Here is a 25,311-nt window from a genome sequence, read left to right as displayed (position 1 = left end):
CAACCAATAATGATCTCTGCTGAATGTGCAGAAGAACTTTCCCCAGGGATTAGAGCTGTGTGCAGACAAATTGGAAGTAGTGAGCCCCCCGTCATGGAAAGCATTCAAGCTGAGTCTGGATACCCTCTTATCCAACTTGTTGGATGTAAATTAGACCAGATGACTTTGACATTGTCTTTCAATCCTGAGAGTCTTGGCTTGATCCAAAGCTCTTATTTTAACTATTATTGTACATTTTTTCTCAAATGTCTTGAATCGTCTTCTGTAAAACTTTCAACATATCAGGGTCTTGAGTCAGGAGCGCTCATCAGGACTAGAGGTGCAAATGGGAACAGTGTAGGGATTGGAAGGAGGTTTGCCTACACATGGCCTCGAATGGCCTGTTTAAAATAATAATCAAATCCTCAAGTGACTTTTAAAAACAAGTTCTTGATATCATCTTATTTTTGTTGTCTTACAAATGAAAACAAAGCAGGGAAGGGAGTCCTTTTGGTCAAACGTTCTGTGTAGTTGAGCTCCATGTAGTTGAAGGGGTCTGAGCTGTTAACAGCTGCTCCTAGCCAGCAGCACGAGGGCCGGGGGTGAGGGAGACGGCCGAGTTTGGAGGGTCCCGAGCCAGCTGGGAGGGCTTCCTAACGAAGAGAGCAGGGTTTTGAAGGGGGGTTGGCTGTGGACCTGGACTCTTGTTCTGAAAAGCCCCTTTCCCGCGCCACCCCACTCCCGGCCGCACTTGTTACATCTGGATACCTTTCAGCTCTGACGTGCTGCCCCCTTAAAGAGCATCTGGGAGGCTGCGCTGGGGACAGTGGCCTGGCCTGAGGCTCTGGGTTGTGGTGGGGGCAGGTGTGTCTGCCGGCGCCAGGCGTGGGTCAGCGGGAAGGAGGGAGTACTTCTCAGGGGATGAGCGTCAGTGCTGGTGTCCTCACCCCTCACGCGGCCCCTCCTCTCCCTCAGGTGGTGGCCATCGACCTGGACGAGGGCCTGAACGGGCTGGTGTCCTACCGCATGCCTGTGGGCATGCCCCGCATGGACTTCCTCATCAACAGCAGCAGCGGCGTGGTGGTCACCACCGCCGAGCTGGACCGCGAGCGCATCGCCGAGTACCAGCTGCGCGTGGTGGCCAGCGACGCGGGCGCACCCCCCAAGACCTCCACCAGCACGCTAACCATCCGAGGTGAGGGGGCAGGGGTGCCTCCTGCTGCAGAGCACATGGCACGGGCCCTGGGGCAGTGGCAGGCGGCTGGGAGCCCACGCTCACCACTGCTGTCCCCTGTCCAGGCGGCACAGGCTACCTTGCCGATGGGCGCCCTCTTCAGCTGGAGCCGTTCGACACAGCAGAGCCCTCTCTGTCTCCACTAAGTCAAAAATGCCAGCAGGTCACTTCCCACCTGGTCACTGCCTTCAGGGTCCCAGAGCCCAGGGGCAGTGGCCTGGACCCACTGCTAAGGTCTCCGTTTTTGATCCTGGCAGCAGCAGAGAGGGCTTGCTCAGGGGGTGGCGTCCTCGGATTCACGAGCAGGCAGGGGAGGTTCAAAACCCTTTGTCCTTGTCTTTGGAGGGACAGACTTTCTATTTGGAGATGTAAAGGGAAGCCTCCCCTCCCGTGTGTGGGGAATGCCTGGAATCGCGGTGGAAGGGCAGCACCCCCGGAAGAGGGCAGCTGGGATTCCCAGGCTCCCTAGGATTCCTCATCTTCCTGGGGCCCTCTCGGTAATTCCCACCGTCTCCACCCTCTATCAGGGCGGGGCCAGGCCAAGGAGGGTGACTATTGCTCATCTACTCTGGCTGTATCTTTAATTCTTAAGACAAAACTGGGACGTGGACATGAGCTGTTGACAGAGGGTCAGGAGTAACCCCAGGGAAGTAAGTTCAGAGTGTAATGGGCAGGATGTGGCCTGTTCTCTAGGACAGGCCTGGTCCCATCCTGGGTCCTGCCAGCCTCTGTGGGATGGGGGTTGGGTGGTGGTCGGCTCGGCACAAACATTCACCCTCCTTAAGCGCGACCCAAGATGATGAAGACTAGAGAGCCGAGTGTTCTCTCTCCTGCTGGTCCAAGGCTTGTGGGCTCCTGGTGCCAGTGTGAGGACCCACATCTGTGCCCGTGATTGGCAGGGCAGGTGTCCAGTCCTCTCAGAGAGGACCCCAGCTTTTCTTTCCAAGGCTCAGCAGAAGCCGTGTCATCAAATGAGCCTATCGTTTCTCCTGACGTTATCACAGAAAGGAGCCGGAGTGGCGCGGGGCTCATTTCACTGAAGGTCATCCCAAGCCCCATCTACCAGAGGAATGGGGGCCTGGCATGCAGAGCTGAAAACACAGATCTATAAGGGAAATGAGACTTTCTTGGCTGGGCTGTGTGGGGCGCGGAAGGAAGGGTAGCTTTCAAAGCCAGCTACTTTCCCTGGGACAAACTGGGGACGGGCTTCCCCAGACCCCCACCCCACCGCTCCCTCACCGTGTGACTTTGGACAAGTCATTCAGTTGTTCTGGGCTTCCTCGCCTATATAGTGTGTCTAATGATGGCTACCTTGTGAGGATGATGTGAGGGGCCCGTGTGGTCCTGTAGAGGCAGCGCTTAGCATCGCTTGGCACCTGAGGAGAGCTGAGAAATGGTGATCATCGTCATCATAACTTATCGTCGTCGTTGTTAGGCGTGTATTGGAAAGAGGCTGTGGGGAGCTGTGGGAGGGTGTGGATCTCTGGTCAGCTCTGTCCCGGCCCCAGCGGCCATGGGGGCCCTCAGCTCATGACCCGCAGGTGTCGACTCCTAGGAAATGTGCTTCCATTGGTCTGTGGCACGAGCCACTGCCTTTGGAGCTGGTTGTTTAGAGCAGAAGCCAGGCCTAGCCCTGACCGCCGACTCTGCCCACAGTGCTGGATGTGAATGACGAGACACCCACCTTCCACCCTGCCACATACAACGTCTCCGTGTCCGAGGACGTGCCGCGGGACTTCCGGGTGGTCTGGCTCAACTGCACCGACAACGACGTGGGCCTCAACGCTGAGCTCAGCTACTTCATCACAGGTCCGGCCCTGCCTCCACCCCCTCCCGGATGAGCAGCCAGCCGGGAGAGGGGAAGGGGCCTGAGTCAGCCATCAGGGTTTTGCTGCTGCTGGGGTCTCCCTGAGGATTTGCCCTTGACTTCTCCTCAGGGTTTTGCTCCTGGGTCCCTGTGGTCTGGCTCTCTGGGGGCCTCCTGAACCTGCAGGGGGATGGGGGTGGGGGAGTGGACTTCCTGAAGTTTATTCTAGAGGGTGGTGGAGCCAGTGACTCCTGGGGAGGAGCCCTGCCCCCCACTCCACCCCATATCAGGGTGACAAAGCAGTGACTAGAGGAATGTGGCCTTTTCCTTCCTTGGGGACCTTTCACCCATGAGGAGAATTTGCATCTGTTTAGAGGCAGATGGCTTAGACATCCCTGAGTGAAATGGTTTTCGCTTAAAAGTGTCAAGTGGCTACCACTTAGAGACCTGTGGAGAAATACTATGAGGCCATGTCTGGCTCAACAGTAGAAGGGGAGCCATGATCGATTAGTGATGTCTGCCACGACAGTAGGCTTGGTAGGTGGTGGCAAACATGCCACGTATTAGTCATTCCTGGATTAGAACAGTCTACCAGCATTCTTCAGTCCAGGACACACATGAGAGGTGCTGGAATGCATGGCAGGGAGCAGGGCAGTTCTTTCACATTCCTCAGCCCTCCCTCGGCCATTTTACTGGCTCAATCTTCCCTCTGTCCATGGCCTACCTGCAGCCACATTACATACACACTCATATACACACATGCCGTGCACACACCAGCCTCCCTGATGCCTCTCCCCCGGAGCAAGGAATCCCAGACTACGGCCCGTCCACCGTTGCAGCCCAGGTGAACTGCCAGGCCTCTGCCTCCCTTTCCAGATCCTTTCCCTCCTTCCCCCCGCTAAAGGAGCCCCACACCCTCAGGCCAGCTCCTTACAGGCCGGTCCTCAAGACTGCTCTGAAAAAGGCTGTTATCAGGACCCCCACATGGCACGAGCCATGGTTTGGCCACCAGCGCTACTTGTGTCCTAGTTCCTTCCCTGCCCCTTGGAGTCAGGTTGTGTCCCTTGTAGATGATGCTTCAGGCACTGGGGAGCAGATACTGGAGGCTCGGGGAACGGGAGCAAACCATGTGAGGACAAGGGAACACCTGGCGGCAGCCCCTAGGATGACTTCCCAGTGCCTCAAAGTGGCCAGTTTCTGCTGACCTGAGAGCCCTCGCAGCCCTAGGTTTCTCGGATTTTAATTCTGCACATTCTGCCCAACGCTGTGCTGTGTGTGTCCTGAGCCAAGCTAGCCCAAGCCCGATGCAGTGGCGCCCTCTGCTGCCCAGAATGCCACACTGCCTCCCAGCTGGCAGGGGAAGGGTCTCCACACTGTTCTGATGGAGTCCTTTCCTGGCTTGTGTCTGCCTCAGGGAGGAGGCCCTCACCCTTCCCACCTGTCCCAGAACTCAGGAGGACTGTCTGAGGCATGTCTCCTGTCCACCTGCTTCTACTCTTTACTCTGTGGAGCCTCCAGGAGTCCCCACTCAGAGGGCCCAAGAACGCTCGGCTGACTCCAAAGTCCTTGGCCACATATGAAAGCCCCAGCCCAGGTTAACTGCTCAGACACTTCTACCTGACAGGCAGGTGGCAGAGTGGAGAAGGACTCAGACTCGGGAATCAGACTGCTGAGTTGGGAGTCCTACACCCCGAATAGGTGACTGTACCCTGTAACCTCACTAAAGGACTGTTTTCCTTCTCTGCAAAGTAGTGATCGTGCAAATGAGAGGAAATGTTCCACGAAGTGGCTGGTACACAGTAGGTGCTCAATGAATGTTAGACCCTTATGATTTTCAGGCATTTGACAGTTCACCTAAGCCCACATAGGCCACGCCCTCATCAGATTCCCCCAGGACCCCCTTCCCTGGCAAAGCCGAGTGGAAAGCACCCCCGGACCACCCCTGGAGTGTCCTGGCTCAGAAGCAGAGCTGGGTGCCACTGCCCTTTCCCTGGCCGGGAGCTCTGTTTCCTGACCAGAGCTTCATTCTCTCTTGCCCACAGGTGGAAACGTGGATGGGAAGTTCAGCGTTGGCTACCGCGACGCCGTCGTGAGAACGGTGGTGAACCTGGACCGGGAGACCACAGCCTCATACACGCTCGTCCTGGAGGCCATCGGTAGGCACCAGTGGGTTCACGTGGGGTGGCCTTCCAGGAGCCAGGCCTTGAGCCAAAGGCTCTGCCCTGATGCCACTGGAGAAAGGGCAACCAGACCCTCAGTATACTACTGTGCACTCGCGGGCCATGAGGCTCGGCACATGGCGCTACCTGCCAAGGTGGTGTGGCAGGGGCTGTGTGGGAGCCATACGGGAGAGCAGCACGTAGACAAATCACTGCACAACCAGGAGGACAAAGCAGAAAGGGAAGAAGGTGTGGCCCAAGGGTAGCAAGCACAGAGGGTGGTGGAAACATGGGGAGGGGGGTGATCAAAGCAGGCTTCTCGGAGGAAGTGGCCTCTACAAGTGCCTTTCAATTAATTAGGACTCTTGGCGGCAAATTTTAAAATAAACTGACTTCAACCGTGTAGGCTCACAAAACCAGTCCACGGGGAGATGGAGCTTCAACTATGACTGGCTTTGGGGCTCAGGTGATGCCACCAGGCCTCAGTCTCTCTGCACTGGCTGGCTCTGCCCCCTGCGTGTTGGCTCCATCCTCTAGCTCACGTGGTGACAAATCCTTGCTGCAGCCCCGGCCTTAATCTGGGTTCAAGTGCAGCGGCAGCATTCCTCCCTAGGGTGACCATCCTTGCCTGGTCATGCAGCAACTGGGCACAAGCTCCCTCTCCCAGGGAAGATGATCCAACAGCTGCCCCTGGGGCTGAGCCCTGGGAGGGTCCTGCAAGGAACCGAAGGGGCAGAGCCCCTGGATACCTTAGGCTTAGAAATCAAGGAGAGCCGCCATCCCTGAATGCAGGGATCCAATCCATCCTGTAGGTGGGTTTGACTCAACTCATGTTTCATAAGAAATGACAATTCACTGTGAATGTTTAAAAATCAGGAGATTTTATTTAAAAGCTCAGACGTTTGATTTCTCCTGAGAAATCAGAAGATCTAGTGTCACTGGGCCCCCTCCTGCCTGTCCAGTGTGGACCGGAGCAGAGGACAGCTGCCCCTTGAGGCAGGCATGCCCAGGTGTGGGGGTCTTACCTTCCTGGCCCTGACGGCAGTCAGGTTTGGCATCTCAGGACCTGTATCTGGTTCTTAGGGCTGCTGTAACAAAGTACCACAGCCTCGGTGGCTTAAAGAACAAATTTATTCCCTCATGGCTCTGGAGGCCAGAAGTTCAAAAGTAATTGTCCACAGGGTTGCATTCCCTCCAGAGGCTCCAGGAGAGAATCCTTGCCTCTTCCGGTTTCTGGTGGCTCTAAGGGTTCCTTGCGCGTGGCTGCAGAACTCCAGTCTCTGCCTCCAACGTCACGTGGCCTTCTCCTCTCTGTGTCAAATCCCACCCGCCTTTCCCTCATAAGGACCCTTGTCATGGGGTTTATGGCCCACCCAGAAAATCCAGGATACCGGATACCTCATCTCAAGATCCTTAACTTAATTACATCTTCAAAGACCCTCCTTCCCAATAAGGTTACACGTACAGGTTCCCAGGGATTTGCCATGGCTGTATCTTTTGGGGGCCACCATTCAACCCACCTCATGCCTCAGTTACCTCCTTTGTAAAATGGGGGTGATGATAAGAGCGCCCGCTTGGCAGGCTTGCTGTGAGGATTGAATGAGTTAGAATAGCGTCTGGAACGTATTAGATACGGTCAGTGTTGTTCCTAATCTAAAGAGAAAAAGAGCCCCCCCTTGCAAAGGCCAGAGCAGGTGGGGGAACAGGGCATACCTGCGGCTGGTGCCCGGGAACGTGCCCCTCAGGCAGCTGCTAACACCCATCCTCTTTCACCTCCCACAGACAATGGCCCTGTGGGCAAGCGGCGCACAGGCACGGCGACCGTGTTTGTCACCGTCCTGGATGTGAATGACAACCGGCCCATCTTTCTGCAGAGCAGCTATGAAGCCAGCGTCCCCGAGGACATCCCTGAGGGCCACAGCATCGTGCAGGCAGGTGGCGGCCGGGGCACAGGCAGGGCCACGCTCAGCTCAGAGCGCACGCGCTCACTGGCCTCGCAGCAGAGCGGGCTGGAAATAGGAGAGGGTCCAGCTGCTGCTCCAAAAGTAGCCGGCGCTGTGGCCAAGGGGGGGCCCAGGCTCCCTTCTCCCTCCTGGGGAGAGTACGCCCCGAGGTTATGTAGCCCAAGATGGGCCCTTGCTCCCCGCGAGACAGAAGGAGGGCCTCGGCCCTCCTCTCCTCCCTCCCTCCCCCACAGTCCTCTCCCATCCCCCACTGCACCCAGAAAGGCCTTTCAGAGCAGGGGGAGCTAGAGGTGTCACGTTTTCCCAGAAAGGAGTGAGGAGCGAAAGCCAGGGCCCAGTGAGGCCCGGAACAGAGCTGCTTTCACTGGGCTTTTGGCTGAAGCTCCCCTCTTGGGAAATAAACCGGCACAGAAAGAAAGGGCTCCTTTGCCCGGGGAGCAGGAGCGACAGCCTTGGGCCTCGAGGGAGGAAGGGGGGGACCTGGAAAGGAGGCTGGGTGCCCTCCCCAGCCCTCGCTGGAGGCCTCAGTTGCTGCGTGGGGAGGGAGGCCGGGCATGAATCACCCTCTTCACCAGCTGAGCGCAGGGTTTCCCATTGGAGGCTGAGCCCAAGAGCGAATCTGGGCCTGCCCGCTGGGCCGGGCTCCGGGGCTTGGGAGGGGCAGGAGAGCAGGAAGCTGGGAGTGTGCCCCCTCCCTGCATCAGGGCCGGGCCTGGGGCAGGGTGCTGACTTCCAGAGGTGCCGAGAGAGAGTCCAGGAAGCCACGGGGGGGTTGCTGGACTCTGGGGGTTGGTTCTAGAAAAGGGGTCTGTCCCTCTGAGCCTCAGCTCCTAGGGGCTTAGAGACACCCCACACGCACCAAGCTGTGGGGCCCCGCCTCTCCCCTAGCCTAAAACCTAACACCCGCCTCCCCCAGCTCACACAGGTCTCCCAGGACCAACCTGGGGACACAGCTGGGGGTCTGGCAGCCTTTGAGAGCCCCTCCTCCTCCCCAGCTTTTCGTCCTTCAGGCCGGGGGTAGCCTTACTGCCCACCCTGGTGACACCACGTGCTAGGCAGAGCACGCTGGCCAGCGGGGGTCGGGGGACCGGCTGCAGGCAGAGTTCAGCCTGGGATGCCTCAGGGAGAGCTGGCGGGAGGCAAAGCAGGGAGGCGTCACTAATCTGGAAGGGAGGGGGACACAGCACTGCAGGAGGGGGCCTGCGCACTTTCTAAACCCCAAGAATTGGTTTCTATTTATACAAACTACTCAGACTGAAATCCTAGAGCTCTGTGAGTAATATAAGGCAGGCCTGATTCTTCCCGTTTCTCAGGGAGAAATTCAGGCACTGGTGATTTCTCCAAGGCCCCCCTGGAAGTAAGTTTCTGGCCAAGGCGGGCTCGCTCTTTGATGTGATGTCAGGCTGACCCAAAAGGAAGGTACACTGGGCCTGTCCAAGAGGGCCTGCTTGGACAGAGAGCTTCTCCGTAGAAGCATCAGAAGGGAGAAGGGGATGCCCCCCGGGACTAGACGGGGCCACCCTTCACTCAGTCAACAGAGGCCCCATACTTCTGAGCCCAGAGCTGGTGAGGCAGAGTGAGGGGTTGGATGCGGTCTCGCTCTCTGGGAGCTCCCAGGCTTGTGGGAAGGCGGAGACACAGGGATGACCCACACTGCCGAGAGCAAGTGTCCCTGCCCTCCCTTGGTTTCAGGTAGGAGGTGGTTTCAGGTGTAGAGCAAAGAGGGCTTCCCAGAGGGCGTGCCAGGTGAGCCGCAGCCAGGGGAGGACAGGTATTTCAGTTTACCTGGAGTCTTGGGTCAAGCAGAGGCTAGAAGGATCGTTCACAGCCAGCTCCCAGTGGGCACCAAACACCAGACGAAGGAGCTCTGGCTTGATCTGGCAGTAGGGAGCCAGTGAAGGTTTTGGAGCCGGGGATGACAAAATCGGAGCTCACCCCGTGAGGAGACTCGGCTGGCTGTGCTATGGGGCGTAGCACGGCGCGGTGGAGCAGTCCGCGGTGGGCCCGGCGGCCCTGGCCAGATGACTCTCTGGGGCAGAAGCTGGGCAGTTCAGACCCCTCTGCCCACCCTCCAAATTTGGCACCCAACCAAAGTGTTTAACCCCAGCATCGTGACGAGAGGCTGAAGGTTTGGGATTCTGAGAAGCCCACCTTGGTGTGGGATTACTTTGACAGTAGCCAGTCAGTGAAGCAGTGGCCAAAAATACAGATAGCACACGTTATGTGGTCCGAGCCGGAGGGCCCACAGCCGTCCTGGAGAGAGCTGGGCCCTTCCCCTCGAAGGAAGGCCGCCTCCTTCCCTGGGTGACGCATGGAGCCGCTATGTTGTGTCCTCAGAGCCCAGATAGCAACACCTCCAGCTGCTGGCAGTGCCTCCTCCCACTCTGACACAGGACCAGTCCTGGCCTGTGCAAGGAGCTTCTGAACTCATTCTCAGCGCGTTCCTCATCCATCTTAGCAGAGGCGCATGGGGGCCGGGTGCGGGGGGGCACGCCAAGATGACAGCCGAGATTGTGATTGGCTGGGTGGTGTTGAGCTCCTCCTGCTTGCCCCTCCTTCCAGCAGGGACACAGCATCTGATCCACCCAAGGGTGCTGGCTGCTCCCGTGTATCACAGGCAAATGCTGGCAGGCCCAGGAAGTCCGAGGAGAAGACTCCCTGGGTTCCCCTTTGCCTTGGGCACTGAGTTGGCACAGAGGGCAGGACACTCCCTTATCCCCAGCAGGGGCTGAGTATTTCACTTGGCTGGAGGGAACCTTTGGCCATTCAGCAACTCGCACTGGAATCTGAGCTGGGTTTTGGCACCTGGAGGGCGGGCAGGGCTTCTGCTGGGAAGCAGGGGCGCCGCTTCCTGGAGACGGTTGGTGCCTGGTGGTCAGAGAGGGGCCCTGGGGGCCCCAGGTTTGTACCGTTCAGAGCCTTGGGCCAAGGGTCCCCATGGCTGCAGGCGCTCAGCTTGGTCCAGGAGTCTTCCAGCAGGCAGCAGCTAGAGTGTCTGCAGGAAGGAAGGTGTTCTTACAGGGGCCGTCTCTGGGAAAGGCCACGGGCCTGGGCACACAGGGAACGCGTGGGGGTGAGCGCGTGGCCCATGTTGTTTGGGCCACTGTCCTCTTGCAGCCTGTGGTGCCGGTTTCCGTCTGAGGCAGGAGGGCCCGCAGATGGACCCTGGAGTAGGGGGACACTCTCGTCACATCTTTGTAGATTCTATGCAGTCACAGTCGTCGTGGTCCTCTCTGCCCGGCAGGGGGCGCCTTGGGGCAGGCCAGCCACGGCGGAAGCTGTGCAGGGAGCGGCGCAGCGAGCCCAGGCGCTTCCAGAGCCGGAGCTGGGGCTCACTGGGGCTCCCCGGGTGGTGCGGCATGCACTCGCAGGCCCAGCGGCGCCTCGGCTCCAGCGCAGCGGGCTTGCAGAGGGTCATGAACAGCAGACAGGTGGCCAGCAGGAGGAAGATGCAGGCCAGGGCAATAAGCACGGGGATGGGGTCAACTGCCACTGAGAGCCTCCCCGGAGTGGCAGGAGCTGTGAGGAAGGCGAGGGGGCTGGGGCCCTCTGTGCTCATGGCTCCTGCAACAAGAATGGGACAGGAACAAATCAGGTGGACTTGGGACTGGAGAGGGAGGGGAACTTCGATGGACTCTAGACACAGCTAACCTAGCTGCAGATAGCATTACGGTCATTTTACAAGTTAGAGCAATGAGGCTGGGAGAGGTAACAGGTCTAAGGTCACACACTGGGAAAGTGATGGAGCTGGACGTGAACTCATGGAGGAGGCACGAGGGTAGTGCCTTCCGGCATTTTAAAGTCAATTTTCATGAATTACAATAGTCTTAGACTGAAAACTTGGGATCTAAGACCAACTCCATCACTAAGGTGCTCTGTGACCAGGAACGATTCATCAATCATAGGAGGTTGCAGCAGGCAAGGACCCTAGCAGTTATCTAATGCCAAGACTGCAAACTGGGGACGCACCAGTGTGTTTTGTTGGGTTCTTGCAGTGTTTTTATAAATTTAAATTAATTGTGAATATTTTTAAAAAACAAAAGGAAACCAAGATATTTCACATAAATATCTGAACGTCTGGCTTCTCTTGAAATTTCAGAATTTCAACACTGGCAACATGGGGCCAGGCACCCAGTGGCCGCGGCTGAGCCGTAGCTGCCCCGTTTAGACAGGGTGCTGGCCCCCAGCCCATCGCACTCCCTGCCCTCAGGCCCCCTGCACACCTGTGTCACCTGCCTGGCCCTGGGGGAATTTCTATTGGTGCTTCCTGAGGAAGACCAACCTGCTCCCTTGACAAGTGAGGAAACTGAGGCCCAAATAAGGGACTGCCAAGGTCACACTGTGAGCCAGTGGGCAAGCAAGACCAGGACCAGGTTTCCTGACTCCTGGCCCAGTGGCCTTGCCACCCCGTTGGCTCCCAACTCTCTCCCAGGACTCCCTGAGCAGCTCTGAGAACAGGTGGGGAAGAACCCACAGAGAGCAACTGAGTTGACAAGATGGGGCTCGAAACCCTGACATAGTCACCTGTTATCACTTAGGATCATCCCACTAGAGGGAGGACGGCAGGTGGTCCTTATAGCTGGAAAGTCAAGCTGAGCTGCTGGCTGCAAATTAAAATGCTTACAGAGCGCAGATGGTAGATAACGTGTGACCAGCGGGACAGGTGGGCAGGCCTACCCGGAGAGCAGAGGCCGAGGGGCCTCGGCCAGGCTGATGGAATGCCGGAAGGCAAGCCCCCGTGGTCCCCTTCCAGGTTCCCGAGAGAAACCAGAAATCTGGACTTTTTAGGCAAACGTTCCTGATGTTTAAATATTGGCAACTAATTCAAATCTGGTTGAGGGGGGGGGGGGGAAGACACTGCAAAGGACAAACAAACTTGATTTTTTAAAAAATCGAAATGAATTTTCAAATATTTAAAATACTACAACAGGCCAAACAAAATGCATAAGGAGGCTACATCTAGCTTCCAGGCCAGCGTTTGTGATCTGTGATTTCTACAAACACAGGACAGGAAATCCAAAAGGGGGGTCTAATAAGAAATAATCATCTATTTCTCTTTGACCTTGGAGACTTTCATGAGCCTGATGGGTAACAGATTTCCCTCCTTTTCCCAACTTGCAGCTTATGCTAACTCAGTCAGGGTCTAGCGCCAACACTAGACAGAAGGATGGGCTTTAGGTCGTGCCCTGCCGAGGCTCTGCATGTGGGCTGCAGAGTCCAAATCAGCAGGCAGAGGGGAGTGGAGAGGGGCGGCCCAGCCCCACACTGCCCAGGCACTCACCAGCAGCCACAGGACCTAACTCCCGGCTGCCTGTACACAGCCTCCTCCCGCCTGCAGCCTCCCCTGTGCCCGGCAGCGACTGAGGGCATCCAGTGCACCCCCACCCCCCACCCAGTTCCCACCACACTCCTTCCAGCATTTCCAGACAGGACATGACCCCTCCCAGCTCCCAGATGGAAACTCTCATGCCCAGCTAGCTGCCCAGGGCCTCTGCCTCTCGGGCATCAGGCCTAGAGAGTGCTCTGGCCGGGCCATACGTGGGTTGGCCCTTCCTTGAGTCTGAGCAGGGAAGGAGGATGGGGTATGCCCACCACCGTGTCCCATGAGGAGAAAACTGCCCGTCCGTCTGTCCTACCCAGGGCAGTGCTTGGCTGGGAGTAAGAAAAGGGCATTCGGAAGTGGGAAAAGTCTCAATGCTACTAGTCCTAATGTTATTTCAAGGCCTTCCCATGGATCTGGAGACCCTATCAGGCCAGCAAAGCAGGTCCAGGCTTCAGTCCTTGGGGCAGCGCTTTAAAAAAAGATAAGTGAGGCTATAATTAGCATTCGAGTATTTTCCTTCAAAGCAAGAGGTTCCAAAGTGCTTGAAAACATCAAGCCATCCCCCCGGGACGCACAGCAAAGCCAGCTGCAGGCCCCCTTGATACCCTCTCTGAGCAGCCAGCAGGGACCCGTCGTTCTGGGGAAAGGAGACCTCCATCAGACCAAGGCTTGGAATGATTTTGAGAGCAGCTGAAGCCTCCCCCTGCCTGTTGGAGTCCAAGGCATGCCGGCAGGCCTTGCTCTGGACATATCTCTGCAAGCTTAGTCTAGAACCTTCTTTCTTCATTCAGAGCTCCATAGAGCAGGGCACGCTGTGAGCAGAGGGGACTGATGTCAGCACGACTTTCTATATAGCCTCGGACTAACCACTGCTCCTACTGGGCCTTTCCGCTCTCCAGAAGAGTGGAGGGATTCCCCAGGTCTGAGCACGCCCTCACATTCTCCCTAAAGTACCCCAGGAAGGGTGCAGCCCCACTTTCCTGCAGTCCCCCAGCACTGACCTCTGAGCCAGCCCTCAGCAGTCCCCAGCCGGGCGAAGAGTTCTTCTCAGCTGTCCAAGGGAGGCCCCAGGAGCACCGGGCACCACTGTGACCCAACCTGCCCTAGGCTCTGCCTTGCCCTGTGCCCCTCAGCCAGCCAGGCAGAGTGGCCTTCGCCCCTCACTCTCCAGTTAGACCTGGCTTTGTCTGGGAGAGCCTGGGCCCTGCCTTGAGGGAGGGGACAGCCAGGAGGGTAGGGATGGCAACTGGGCTGGGAGAGGGGAGCGTTGCAGAGGAGTTGGGAGCTCCCGAGCCTTCCCACGGCCTCACTCCAGCCTGTCTCCTTGGAGCCCTCTGGAGGGGCGGAGGCACTGGGGAGATGCAGGGGGAGGGTTTCCCTGCCTCTGCACCCACAGCTCTCACCTTCCCGTTGGATGTTTGAATAGTATGGTCAGGGGCAGCCAGCGGCTTGCTATTCAGTGCCTGCCAGCCTTCAGGTTACCAGGGAGAGGGGCTACAAGCCACACAGCGGGAGGGGAACAGGCAGAGAGATGGGCCCTGATAATCCCCAGGCCCCCCTCCCCTCAGCTTCCCAGCAAAGCACCTCCCTTTGAGGGCGTCTGGCTGCAGAAGTGAGGGAGAGAGGCATTTTCAAAGGTCAGAGAGATAACAGGGCAGAAAGCACAGGACTGAGAGACAGCCAGGGCTGTGCTGCTTGTAGCTTGGGTGGGCCCTTGGAGACCCTCCAGGTGGTGGCCGCGCGCGCGCACACACACACACACACACACACACACGCCTCCCCCTCCCCTCCCCCTCCCCCAGCCGCCTTTCTTCCTGGAGGCCAGCACTTCCCTGGCAACCAGCTGCCTGCTTAGGAGCCTAAGTCTTAAGCAGCTTTCCCATCAAGGACCCCCAAGCTCCCAGAGATAGAACACGGAGGTGGGGAGTTGTGGCTCTGCCCAAGGCCTGAGCCTGGGCTCCACCTGCTTGTTTGGAGCCTCAGTTTTTGGCATTTAGCGCTTCCCTCCTGCCCTTAGCCCTTGACAACAGAAGAAGTATCCTCTGCATAGCCCCAAATGGATAGTATTGCCAAGTCCATTAGACGACTGAGGGGTCATCTCATCCATCCCCCTGTCTCTCGGATAATGAAACTGAGATATAAAGAGGTGTGGCCTGGCCAGGGTCACCCAGCAAGTTAGTGGTAGGATTTGGTGCTTTCCCTGAAAAGCGTGGGCAGGCGTGGGCACCAGGCATCTGGTGCTGTGAGCTGCATCAGCCTAAGGATGTTCCCACTGCCCAGAGCTCCCACTGGGATTGCTGCATCTTACACCTCGCCCTTCAGTGAATCTCATTTTCCTTCACCTTCTCTTCCCAAGCTGACTGCACACCTCATCTATGGCCTTCATTCTTCTTAGATGGTAGGAGGCAACACTCCCAGGGTGGTGCAGGCTGCCAGGGGAAGTCCCAGCACGGATGGAAGACACCCAAGGACATCCACTGGACAGCTTGGCCCTCTCCCCTGTCCTGAGCCCTTCCAGATCCGGACTGTTGAAGTGCCCCACTACATCCCTCCACCTATTAGCTCTTAAGACTTCTCATGGGAGAGAAGAAGAACTCCACAGCAAGGGGCAACCCAGCCATACCACCTCCAGTATAAATCAAGAGGGCCTCCCAGGAAAAGGTGGCCTATCTCACAATGTCCAGCCTTCAACATCTATCTCTGCACCAGGCATCAGACCAGATGCTTTGCAGAGATTATTTCTAATCAACCCTGCAAGGTTGGTTATCATTGTACCTACTGAGGCTCAGTGGGGTTACGTGTCTATGGCCACATAGCCAGTAAGTGACAAAGTCAGGATTCACGCTTGGGTCTCCCTGACCCAGACCCTCTGTTCCTTTCACACCAACAGACTTCCCCTTCTGCCCACCATCAACACACTTTTCAAAATCCTTAGACGCACAGCACAGGGTTGAAGTGATTGGCAGAGACAAGAGGGCAGATCCAGAAGAAGTGGGAGGGTCCCAGGCATTACAAAGCAAGTCATACGTACTGTGGCCCCATGGGAGCCTGCCCAGCCAGGCAGGCTCGGGCCTCTCTCTGTATCACTTTGCAGGGGAGTTCTCTGCTCCTTTCCGGTATGTGGCAGGTAGAGGAGGTGTTCAGCTCGCAGTTTGACGGGACACACCTCAGGGCCAGCTGTGACTGCCAACAGCCTCAAGGCCAGACTCCTTGTCAAAAGGGCTAAGCGCCGGGCATTCTCAGAGTGAGAACAGCATACCCCAAGTCCCCCTGGAGATAGTCCATAAGCCTGAGGTACAGCCGAGCAAGCTGGGTGGGCTGGAATACACTGGAATGATCCTGGTGTGAACGGACATGGAACCTTTGGGAGGTGGGATTTCTGGGTCTCCCCAGTGTGGCCTAGTCACACTGGGAGCCAGTGTGACTAGGATAGCTTCAGACCAAGGAAGTGTGGGCAAGGAGCAGTCATGCAATCCACCTACCCCAGGTGAGGCTCCTGGAATCTCAAAAGACTGAAGGAGGGAACTGTGGTGGGCTGAGCTAGTCAAGCCTGGATCCAGAGAGCTGCAGTGCTGTCACCCACCTTCTCCTCCGTGCTCCCTGAGAACCTAGAGGAGGGTCAGGGAACAGAGCTGGCAGGTGCCTCGCCATGGACAGGGCAGCATGGGGCCATCAACAGACAGGTTTCCTAGTGGGGGATGAGAAAGATGTGTCTCTCTCCTCTCCCACACCCCCAGCCTCGTGGGAAACCATGGGTTTAGGCAGGACGGGCTGGGAGTGGTGTGAGGGAAGGGGAGGGACTCCAGAAACACCTTCTCTGCCTGTGAGTAGAATTCAAGGAGTAACCACGTGTCTCATTCTCCCTCAGCTAACAGCCACGGATGCGGACGAGGGCGAGTTTGGGCGTGTATGGTACCGCATCCTTCACGGTGAGTGGGCTGACCTAGGATGGCGGGGAGGGGGGCAGGCCCTCCTGCCTGGCGGGTAGCAGAGCTTCTCTAGGCTGCCAAGGGTTTGGGAGGTGCAGCCAGAGAGGCCCCAAGCGCTATACACACAGGGCGGGCAGGTCAGAGGGAGGAACCAGGGATGTTCTCCAGTCATCTGCGCCAAGTTTGTTGTATTCTAAGTGAGGATGCATTCGATTGCTATGCTTCCCAAGTTCCTCATGTCCCATGGTGGGATATCACCCTGACAGAGGGGGCCTTGGGGAACAAGGCAGCCCCTGGCAGTGAGCTCCCAAGAGACTAAGCCTCATTGGCCCAACATGTATCCTATGCCCATCCCTGAACCAATCACTATGGCCTGGGACACTAGGACAGCCCCCCAGTGAGCTCCCCAGAATGAGTCTCACTAGACCAACTGGAATCATGGGACCATGCCTGAACCAATCCCTATGGCCAGAGACTAAAATGTGCTGATCTGCTCACTTCTGCCGTCGGGTGAAATCACCCCTATGCAAAGCACACGGACTGAGAGTGGAGGTGGGTGGATCCCAAAGGAATAGCAGCGTCCACAAGATGAGGAAATGGGAGCTTCCCCACTAAACCCCCAACAGAGAATTGGATTTGGGTTCCTTTCTTTGTAATGCCTCAGAGTCCTCTGAAATATTGAATGTACTGACACCGCTGGGTATGGGAGTCTCAGGGGACATGCACGCCTTCCATGGGGGTCACAGAGTGAGCTTCTGCCCCGTCCCTCAAATCCTGCTAGGCCAGGGCAGCATCAAGCAGAGGCTTCTTTGCCACTTCAGGCTTCAGCCAAGCTCCTAAGACCTCGGGGCAGGGTCTGCATTCTGTGGGTCTGGGCTCCCCAGCTTCCCTCCCACCACCACCACGATCCCACAAGCATCCTACTCCGGGGCAGAGCCCATGCTTATCATCTATCCCTCCACGCAGGTAACCATGGCAACAACTTCTGGATCCACGTCAGCAGTGGGCTTCTCATGCGAGGGCCCCGGCCCCTAGACCGGGAGCGGAACTCGTCCCACGTTCTTATAGTGGAGGCCTACAACCATGACCTGGGCCCCATGCGGAGCTCCGTCAGGGTGAGGCGGGGGTGCTCGGGCTGGGCGGGTGGGTGGTGGGGATGCACACGGGGACAGCTCTCGGTGAAGCCCTGCACCCTGTTCAGCGCCGACCTCAGGGCTGGGCCAAGGCCTCAGGTGAGCCAGAGTTGGCCACCAGGTGGAACCCGGTGGGGGCAGGGCCACCCCTAGTTTAGGTGCCAAATGGCACCTGGAGCTCAGGTACGGTGGGGGAGCCTGGGATCCTGGACGTGTCCTTTTGCTCTAAGCCTCAGTTTCTTCAGATGTAGAAAGGGATCAGTGATACTGGTGTCCATCCTAAGGGATGAGGTGTCCTTACTCTGCTAACCCTCTGCATCCACACGGCTCCTTAGGGTGGGCCAAGGAAATCTCACGTACGTGATCTTGGAGCTGTAGCTGTTGCCAACTTCATTTTCCAAATGAGGAGACTGAGGCACAGAAAAGTCACTCGTGATAGAACCAGGACTTGAGCCCAGGTCTTTGGGTCCAAGTTCGGTGTTCTTTCCATTGGAAGTGTCCCCCAGATATTCCAGTCAGCGCTCCCAACTGCCCCATCAGATATATTCGTTTCTGCCCACCCTCACTCACCTCGGGCCTCTCCACTATGGAGCTAAAATCAAATCGACCTTAATCTTCCCGAATGGTCAAAAATACGCACCCAGATATTCCGCCGGCTGGGCTGGTTGATGTACTCTCCTGCCCTGTAACAAGGGGGTGACTGAGATGAATGAGATGCCTTCAAGTCACCCCCATCCTGCCCCCACTGCACACTCAGCAGCTCACAGCCCCTTCCCCTTAACCAGATGGAAAGTGAGTCAGACCCTAGAGGTGAAGAGTAGGAGGAAGATGGGAAAAGACGGGGTGGGGAGCGAGCAGGGACTTTCACCCAGAGCTGAGTGGGGCTGAATCAGCTCCTCTTATCGCCCCATCTCTGCCCCACTGTTTCCCTCAGGCTGGAAACAGTGAACAGAAGCCTGCCTCGGGTCACCATCACGAAGGAGGTGCCGGGGAGCGGGTGACTCAGCGTTGGCCCGTCTTCTGGTGTTGCCCCCGCAGCTCTGCCCCAGGAGGAGACGGGAAGGGAAACCTGGGTCCTTTTAGGCTGCCCCTCTAAGTGAGGTCTTCCCAGATGGAGATGGCTGAGGGGGTCAGATCCCTCGGGTATTTATACCTTGGGACTGCTTGATTCCAGGGCCCTGGTGACTGAGGGTGAGACAGTTACCCGAATGTGCACCAGGGCAGCTCCACACAGCCACGCTCACCTGCATGACTGCGAGATATTAAATCAGCACGTGAATTACTTATTGAACTCATTTAAGCCTCATAAAAACCCCATGAGGTAGGCACTGTTATTATACCCATTTTATAGATGAGGAGACTGAGGCAAGGAGGGCTTCGCCAATGTGTTTAGAGTCCCATGGCAGTAAGGGTAGACAGAGCCAGCCTTCACACCCAGGCAGTCAGCTCAGGGCTGTTCTCTTAACCACAGTACTATGCTGCCTCACGGAAGGTCCCAGAGCACAGAGGCCACTGCTGCCTTATCCCCAAAGAGTCATTTTTAAGGTGGGAATTTGGTCGCTGGCCCTAGGGCCAGGACTTGATGGCCCTTACGGTAGCCAGCTCCCACACCCCTGAGCCCTGGGAAAGCTGGGGACCTTCCTGAAGACAGTATAGGGACTCCCTGGACTCATTTTCCCAGCAGCAGCAGACCTGGCTTGTAGGGACAATCCATATTCTCCTGTTCCTGCTTCAGAGACCAGGACAGCACAGATGAGGGGCCAGGGAGTGTGAAGTGAAACGGTCCTCGTAGAGACCGGGGCCTCACGCGCACACCGCGCAGGTGCACACGCACTCACATCTCCTGCCTCGTCCCCTTTGCGTGGCACAGCGTTGGACGGAGAGTGGGGCTGGGAACCCAGGGAGCCCGGCAGCTCAGTCGCTGAGCCTTGCTGCTCAGCAAGAACTTGGCAGACCTGGCTGTTTCCTGTACATCTGTGTCTCTCAGGTTTGCAAACCACACAGCATTTTACCTCCTGTCTCTGCTGCTAAAAACAAGGCTGAGACCGGTTAGAGGACGGTGGCATGCAGCCAGTCTCATGGAGGGCCACGCCCAGGCTCCATGCCACCTCCCTCTGTTTATTGCGCTGTCAGACTAGCTCTGTGTTTTCCCCGCCACCCTTGGAGTCAAGGCCATTTGGACAAGCAGACTTGGGAAGGGGAAGGTTCACAGTTTCAAAAGATGGATGGGCAGCTTCTGTTTACGGCAGGAGAGTTCCTGAAGTTCATCCATGCAAATCCCCCCAACACCCACCCGCCCCACCCAGGATCTCCCCAGCCAAGTTCTTGGTGAAGCCAGACTTAGAAGGTTCTGGCTTGTGAGCAGCTGTGCTCTGAAGTAGGCACGCTAGTTTGCATAGTGGGTTCTGGGTGTCTGGACATGAAAATTCGATGATATAGCAGGGCTACACGGGCCCCAAGAGCAGGGAAGTAGAGAAACCTTAACCCCCATAAACTTCTCCTCCCCACTGGCTCTGCCACCCCACTCACCTCACAGTTCTCCACTGGTCAGGGCACCATTTCTACTTATACCAACAGAAGCCCCTTCCCTTCTGTCCAGCTAATTCCCAGCTAACCCTGGAAGAGAAGCTGGGGCTGATCTGAGAGGAGTGATCAGATCAGAAACCAAATATGTGTGCTCTCAGACGAGGCCTCGCGCCACCATCAGTGCTGGTGACCACACCTGTGAAATTCACACCACATGTCATTGCCCCTACCCCATTGACTCCCCACCCGCTCTGCTGACCAGTTCCTGCTGGCCCTGGCTCTTCTAGACTGGAAGTAGGGTATCTCTCCTGTTTCGGGGCCAGCTCATCCCCAGGATATAGTGAAGAGTTGTAAGGTTGCTAGACCCGGAAGCAGGAGAAGCCCCACTCTCTTTCCAGCTCTCGGTGACCATGAGGCCTCGGGCAAGTCCCCCCATCTTTGGGCCTCTGTTCCCTCATCTGGGAAAAGAGGCAGGAGCCCTGGGCCTCCTTGAGTGCCACCACTCTCTGGTCTCTGCCTATAACTCCCCTCCCCACCACACTGATCCTTCTAGACATAGCCCTGGTCCTGCTCATACCTGGACCAGACCCTCCCATGCTCCTGTGTGGGGGGGGGGGGCGGATGGAGGTGCACAGAAAGAAGGGTGGGGTGCTGATCTCTAGCTATAACATCTCTCTCCATAAACATCTTTTGAACTGTTTTTTGTTGTTGTGTAAGACATACATGTTCATTAAAGAGAAATTAGAAAATGTAAATAAGCAGTGATGGAAATTATGCATAATTCCACAATTCAGACATAGCCACTGTCTTGGGCAGGGTCTGCAGAAGCAAATCCTGAGACAAGGATTGGTGTGAAAGTGATGAGTGGGAAGTATAGGAAGTGTTCCCAGGAAAAGCCGGAAGGGGTTTGGGACCCAGGAAGGAGAGGCAGCCGGCAAAGTGGAACACAGGAAACTGTGACTCAGTCCCACAGGGAGCCCTGGAGAGAGTCATCTCAGCTGCCCCGTCAGTCAGTGGCTAAGGGCTGCCTTAGCCAGTGTGGGACGTAATTCCCAGGCACCTCCGGCTCTCTGGGTGTCTCTGGCTCCGGCAGCAGCGGGGGCTGGGGTTAGTCCCCAACAAAGAACCACAGTTCTGGCCGCTGGCAGTGAGAGCACCAGAGAAAGCACAGGAGAATCTAGAGTAGTCTGAGCACCAACGTCCTCTGCTACCGCCGTACTTAACGTTTTCATTTCTGTTCTCCCAGATGTATCTTGATAGTTGAATGGGGTCCCTTTAAACTTTTCAGGCGCTTTTGCAAGACCCTGGCTCATTTTGTCTTCATAACCATCCTAGGAGTAGGACAGGGCGTGAACTGTTAAATTGATGTTACCCGTTTCATAGCTGAGAAATTGGACGGCCCAAGTTTCACGAGTTAGCCACAGGTTCCCACAGGATTTGCAGCAGAGCCAAGAGCAAGACAAAGTTTGTTCTCTAACATGACATTTAAGCACCTGCCATGCGCCAGGTACTGTGCAGGGTGGGGGAACATGGTGACCAACCGGACAGCCCTAGGCCCTCCATAGGGAGCTCACAGCTGGCCCAGGAGAGCAGTGACCAGACACGCAGGCTCGGGTGGGTGCAGCCCTGGTCTTGCCCAACCCCACCCCCACCCCCCCGACCTTTCATCCCTGGCCCGGCTCGTGCAGGTGATAGTGTACGTGGAGGATGTCAACGACGAGGCCCCAGTGTTCACGCAGCAGCAGTACAGCCGCCTGGAGCTTCGCGAGACGGCGGGCATCGGCACGTCGGTCATCGTCGTCCGAGCCACGGACCGAGACACTGGTGAGGCTGGCAGGAGGAAGCCGGGGAGTGCATTCCCCAGAGTGACCCGCCCCAGCTCATGCCTCCCTCTCCCGCAGGGCCTGTCATCCTCAGGATGCCTCGGCTCCCCCACTGAGTGGCTCCCAGGTGGGGAGGGGCTCATGGGACAGTCTTGGTGGCATCCCCACCAGATTCCCAGTCCCAGGAGGATGGGAGTCATGGGGAGTTGCTCTGATTTCTGGGCAGAGAGAGGGGAGGTCACAAGCTTGGGAAGTCCGGATTTGTCGTCCCAGAATCTGGCAGCTCCTGGCTAACCTTTGGCTAAGGGCTAGGCAGGGCTGGGGGGGATAAAGGACTTGTCCAAAAGCTGGCTGAGGCCTGCTCCTCCAGCCAGCGCAGCCCAGGGCCTGGCACACACACATCTCACAAGAGGCAGCGTCCTGTTCTACAGGGCTGTGGCCATCCCTGAAGGCAGCCCGGACCTCGCCGAAGGCCCCGAGCCCTAGAGGTGGCTACCGTTAGCAGCACAAAATGAAGGAGAAAGATGACCAGGTCACTGTGGGCCTCTTCACAGGGCCTGGCTATCTGGGCCTGTGCCGCAGGCCAGGGATACAGCCAGAGAAAACCTCCTTCCTGTGCTTCTCATTTCCCAGCTCCTGCCCTTCTTTCATGTCAGCTGCTCTGGTGGCTCCCACCCCAGCCCCTGTCAGCACCCCCAGCTCACCTGGAGCACGGGATGGAGTAGAGGGAGAAATAGGCCTGAAAACTCCCGAGCGACTGTGCTCCCTTAATAAATGGCACCTTTATACAGTTCAGATCACGTACATGGCTGGAGGCTAATGGTTCAAGACATTTTCTGGGTCAGGAATCTGTCTGAGAAACTAGTGAAAGCTATGGGTCCCTTCCCAGCAAGAATGCATGCCCAGAGTTCTGCAAATAATTTCAAGGAAGTCTGGGATTTCCTGAGTGATTTTATAATCATTCTCTTTGAAGTATGTGGACTTCAGCTAAGGAATCCCAACTGTAGCTCCTGGTTGAAGCGTGTATTCCAAGGCACAGGAATTGGGGGTGGAGGGAGTGGGGAGAACAGAGAAAGGTGACCCTGGCACTGGAACCCTTTGGCTGGAGGGACCAGATGAAGGCTTAGCCACTTCTGAGGATGCTGCCCCGGTTGAACGCTTTCTAAATCAAAGCCTCCACTACAAGGGATCCCTAATTTCCCCACCCTCTCCTTGTGCAGATACCCAAGGGAGGTACTTGAGCTTGAATTTTACGGCTCCAGGAGCAGAACCAACCCGCTCTGGCATATCTCTCATCTCAAGGCCAGGCCCCAGAGGGCGTCACCAGTGTGTGCTGGGCCTTGCCGTCCTTAACCTTGACCCCGTCCTTGACAGTTTCTCTTGGGACAGTCGGACCCAGAGGCGGGGGGTGGTGCACGCTGGGTAGGGGAGCCAAGGCCTCTCGCCCTGTCCCTCTGGGACAGCAGTGGGTGTGCTGGGGTAGCTTGTAAAGCCACAAGGCAGCCCACCCCCACCCGGGACTGCATAGCCTCTTGTGCCCTCCTGTAGGGGATGGTGGCCTGGTGAAGTACCGCATCCTGTCCGGCGCGGAGGGCAAGTTCGAGATTGATGAGAGCACGGGGCTTATCATCACCGTGGATTACCTGGACTACGAGACCAAGACCAGCTACCTGATGAACGTGTCCGCCACCGACCAGGCACCGCCCTTCAACCAGGGCTTCTGCACTGTCTACATCACTCTGCTCAACGAGCTGGACGAAGCCGTGCAATTCGCCAACGCCTCCTATGAGGTTGCCATCTTGGAGAACCTGGCACTGGGCACCGAGATCGTGCGGGTCCAGGCCTACTCCATTGACAACATCAACCAGATCACCTACCGCTTTGATGCCTACACCAGCGCCCAGGCCAAAGCCCTCTTCAAGATAGATTCCATCACGGTGAGGGATGGCACAGCAAGGGTTCTCTCTGAGGGCAGGAAGCTCAATTCCTGTAAAGCTAACCAGCATTCATTGAGCTCCTTCTCTATGCCCAGCACTCTTCTTTGTCATAAACATCCCCGTAATACATCCCTTTAATATGCAGGGATAAGGTAAAGTTTATACGCAGGCAACCTGCTGTCTTCTTGTTACTAGATAACGAAAGCTGTGCGAGTCATGGTGTTTCCCTTTGTACCGTGGCTCAGATATAAATTTCATGCCTCACTGCAGTAGCTAGTAGTCTTCGTTAGGTGTCTGGTGCAGCGATGTCTTATCTACTGCCTGGATCTTACTCCTCCATCTTTGTGTTAGTGTGTTTTCTCTCAGAATCTCTTCTTTGAAAATAAGCACAGTAATAATTGCTACAATGTGCCACACCTTGTTCTGGGGCATGCTGGGGACACAGAGATGAACAAGACCCTTTGCAGCCCTCAGAGAGCTCTCAGGCTAGGAGTAGAAGTGGGAATAATCAAGGATGCAGGTCAGAGCATCACAAGGGAAGAGATGAAAAGATCTACAATAGAGGTGTAATGGAGCGCCTTCGGGGCCCAAATAAAGAGAGCGATCGTACCTGGCTGGGGAAGCGGGAAGCCTGCATGGAAGAGGTAATATCCGAGTGGGATTGAGAGAGAAGTAGGATTTCAGCAGACAGAGCTTCACGGAGAAGTTATGCCAGCAGAGGGAGTAATGTGAAGGTGGGAAAGTGGACAGGATGTCCTGGGTTGGCAAGGAGTCTAGTTTGGCCAGGGCACAGGACTGCTTGGGATACGATGTCACTGCCCATCTGACCCCCTCCCTGCAGGGTGTGATCACCGTCAAGGGCCTGGTGGACCGGGAGAAAAGCGACTTCTACACCTTGACGGTGGTGGCAGACGACGGCGGCCCCAAGGTGGACTCCACCGTGGTGAGTGGATCCCCGGCCGAGAGCCCCACGGGTACAGCCTGTCACCGCTCCAAGTTCCCCCAAACTGACATCTTCACCCAGCATGCAGGCAGGCAGTGGGTGAGGGTTTAGGTAGCCCAGGAACGGCACTGCAGCCGGCCATGCCACACCTTCCCGGGCAGCCTGGGCAGGGCTGAGACCTCAGGTGGGGGGAGGGGTGGCATCCTCCACAGACCACTGCTTGGAGTGGGGCTGGAAGAGCTGGGACTGCTAACCGTCTGCATCTTTGCCTTTTCTCTCCCTTGGCCACCTCCTGCCGCCTCTGCCTACAGAAGGTGAGTAGCCCATGGCCTGGTGCCCTCCCCTGTGGGTTGTCTGTGGCCAGTGCTGGCTTGGGCGCTGTGTGGCACTGGGCCTTCCTGCCTCTCCTGGGGGAGAGGGCACATGGACAGGACTGCAGCTGGTCCCTGCTCAGACCCCTCCCAAACTCCCCCACCCATCCACTCTCACACCTGAGCCCAGGCCCCTCCCGAGCACGAACTCCACGTCCAGCTCTGTCCCCTCTGCCCTCCTTG

General features: G+C 56.9%; 3 protein-coding genes across 3 annotated transcripts in view; 2 read left to right on the top strand and 1 right to left on the bottom strand.

Moving 5' to 3' along the window:
• The window catches only part of LOC307175485 (cadherin-23-like), a gene marked incomplete at its 3' end in the record, with an annotated part of 31,353 nt that extends 23,893 nt beyond the window's left edge, over positions 1 to 7,460 (top strand). The window contains exons 10-14 of the mRNA XM_079900594.1: positions 955 to 1,348; positions 2,870 to 3,022; positions 5,063 to 5,176; positions 6,962 to 7,224; positions 7,377 to 7,460. Coding sequence (XP_079756720.1) covers positions 955 to 1,348; positions 2,870 to 3,022; positions 5,063 to 5,176; positions 6,962 to 7,224; positions 7,377 to 7,460 — 1,008 coding nt within the window. The remainder of the gene's footprint in view (positions 1 to 954; positions 1,349 to 2,869; positions 3,023 to 5,062; positions 5,177 to 6,961; positions 7,225 to 7,376) is intronic.
• A 2,805-nt stretch (positions 7,461 to 10,265) lies between these two features.
• On the bottom strand, positions 10,266 to 11,945 carry LOC307175127 (uncharacterized protein C10orf105). Its single transcript, XM_079900001.1, has 2 exons — positions 11,821 to 11,945; positions 10,266 to 10,707 (listed from the first exon to the last, which is right to left on the bottom strand). The coding sequence occupies exon 2, from the start codon at positions 10,700 to 10,702 to the stop codon at positions 10,331 to 10,333; it is 372 nt and encodes a 123-aa protein (XP_079756127.1). The 5' UTR covers positions 10,703 to 10,707; positions 11,821 to 11,945; the 3' UTR covers positions 10,266 to 10,330.
• Positions 11,946 to 16,079: 4,134 nt separating this feature from the next.
• LOC307175650 (cadherin-23-like) lies at positions 16,080 to 24,917 on the top strand. Its single transcript, XM_079900971.1, has 5 exons — positions 16,080 to 16,395; positions 17,362 to 17,510; positions 21,743 to 21,878; positions 23,426 to 23,814; positions 24,656 to 24,917. Exons 1-5 carry the CDS (start codon positions 16,116 to 16,118, stop codon positions 24,866 to 24,868), a joined length of 1,167 nt encoding a protein of 388 aa, XP_079757097.1. The 5' UTR covers positions 16,080 to 16,115; the 3' UTR covers positions 24,869 to 24,917.
• Positions 24,918 to 25,311: the final 394 nt, after the last annotated feature.

This window comes from Stenella coeruleoalba (assembly GCF_951394435.1).
Source record: "Stenella coeruleoalba genome assembly, chromosome: 16".
Lineage (NCBI taxonomy): Eukaryota > Metazoa > Chordata > Mammalia > Artiodactyla > Delphinidae > Stenella > Stenella coeruleoalba.
This window is presented reverse-complemented; position numbering and strand designations above follow the sequence as displayed.

Bases quoted from the DNA above. Each gene is read 5' to 3' on its own strand.
- LOC307175127 (XM_079900001.1), bottom strand. From the start codon at position 10,702: ATGAGCACAGAGGGCCCCAGCCCCCTCGCCTTCCTCACAGCTCCTGCC.
- LOC307175650 (XM_079900971.1), top strand. From the start codon at position 16,116: ATGGACAGGGCAGCATGGGGCCATCAACAGACAGGTTTCCTAGTGGGG. The intron at 16,396-17,361 runs GTGAGTGGGCTG...CCCTCCACGCAG, and splicing joins ATGGTACCGCATCCTTCACG to GTAACCATGGCAACAACTTC. The intron at 21,879-23,425 runs GTGAGGCTGGCA...GCCCTCCTGTAG, and splicing joins AGCCACGGACCGAGACACTG to GGGATGGTGGCCTGGTGAAG.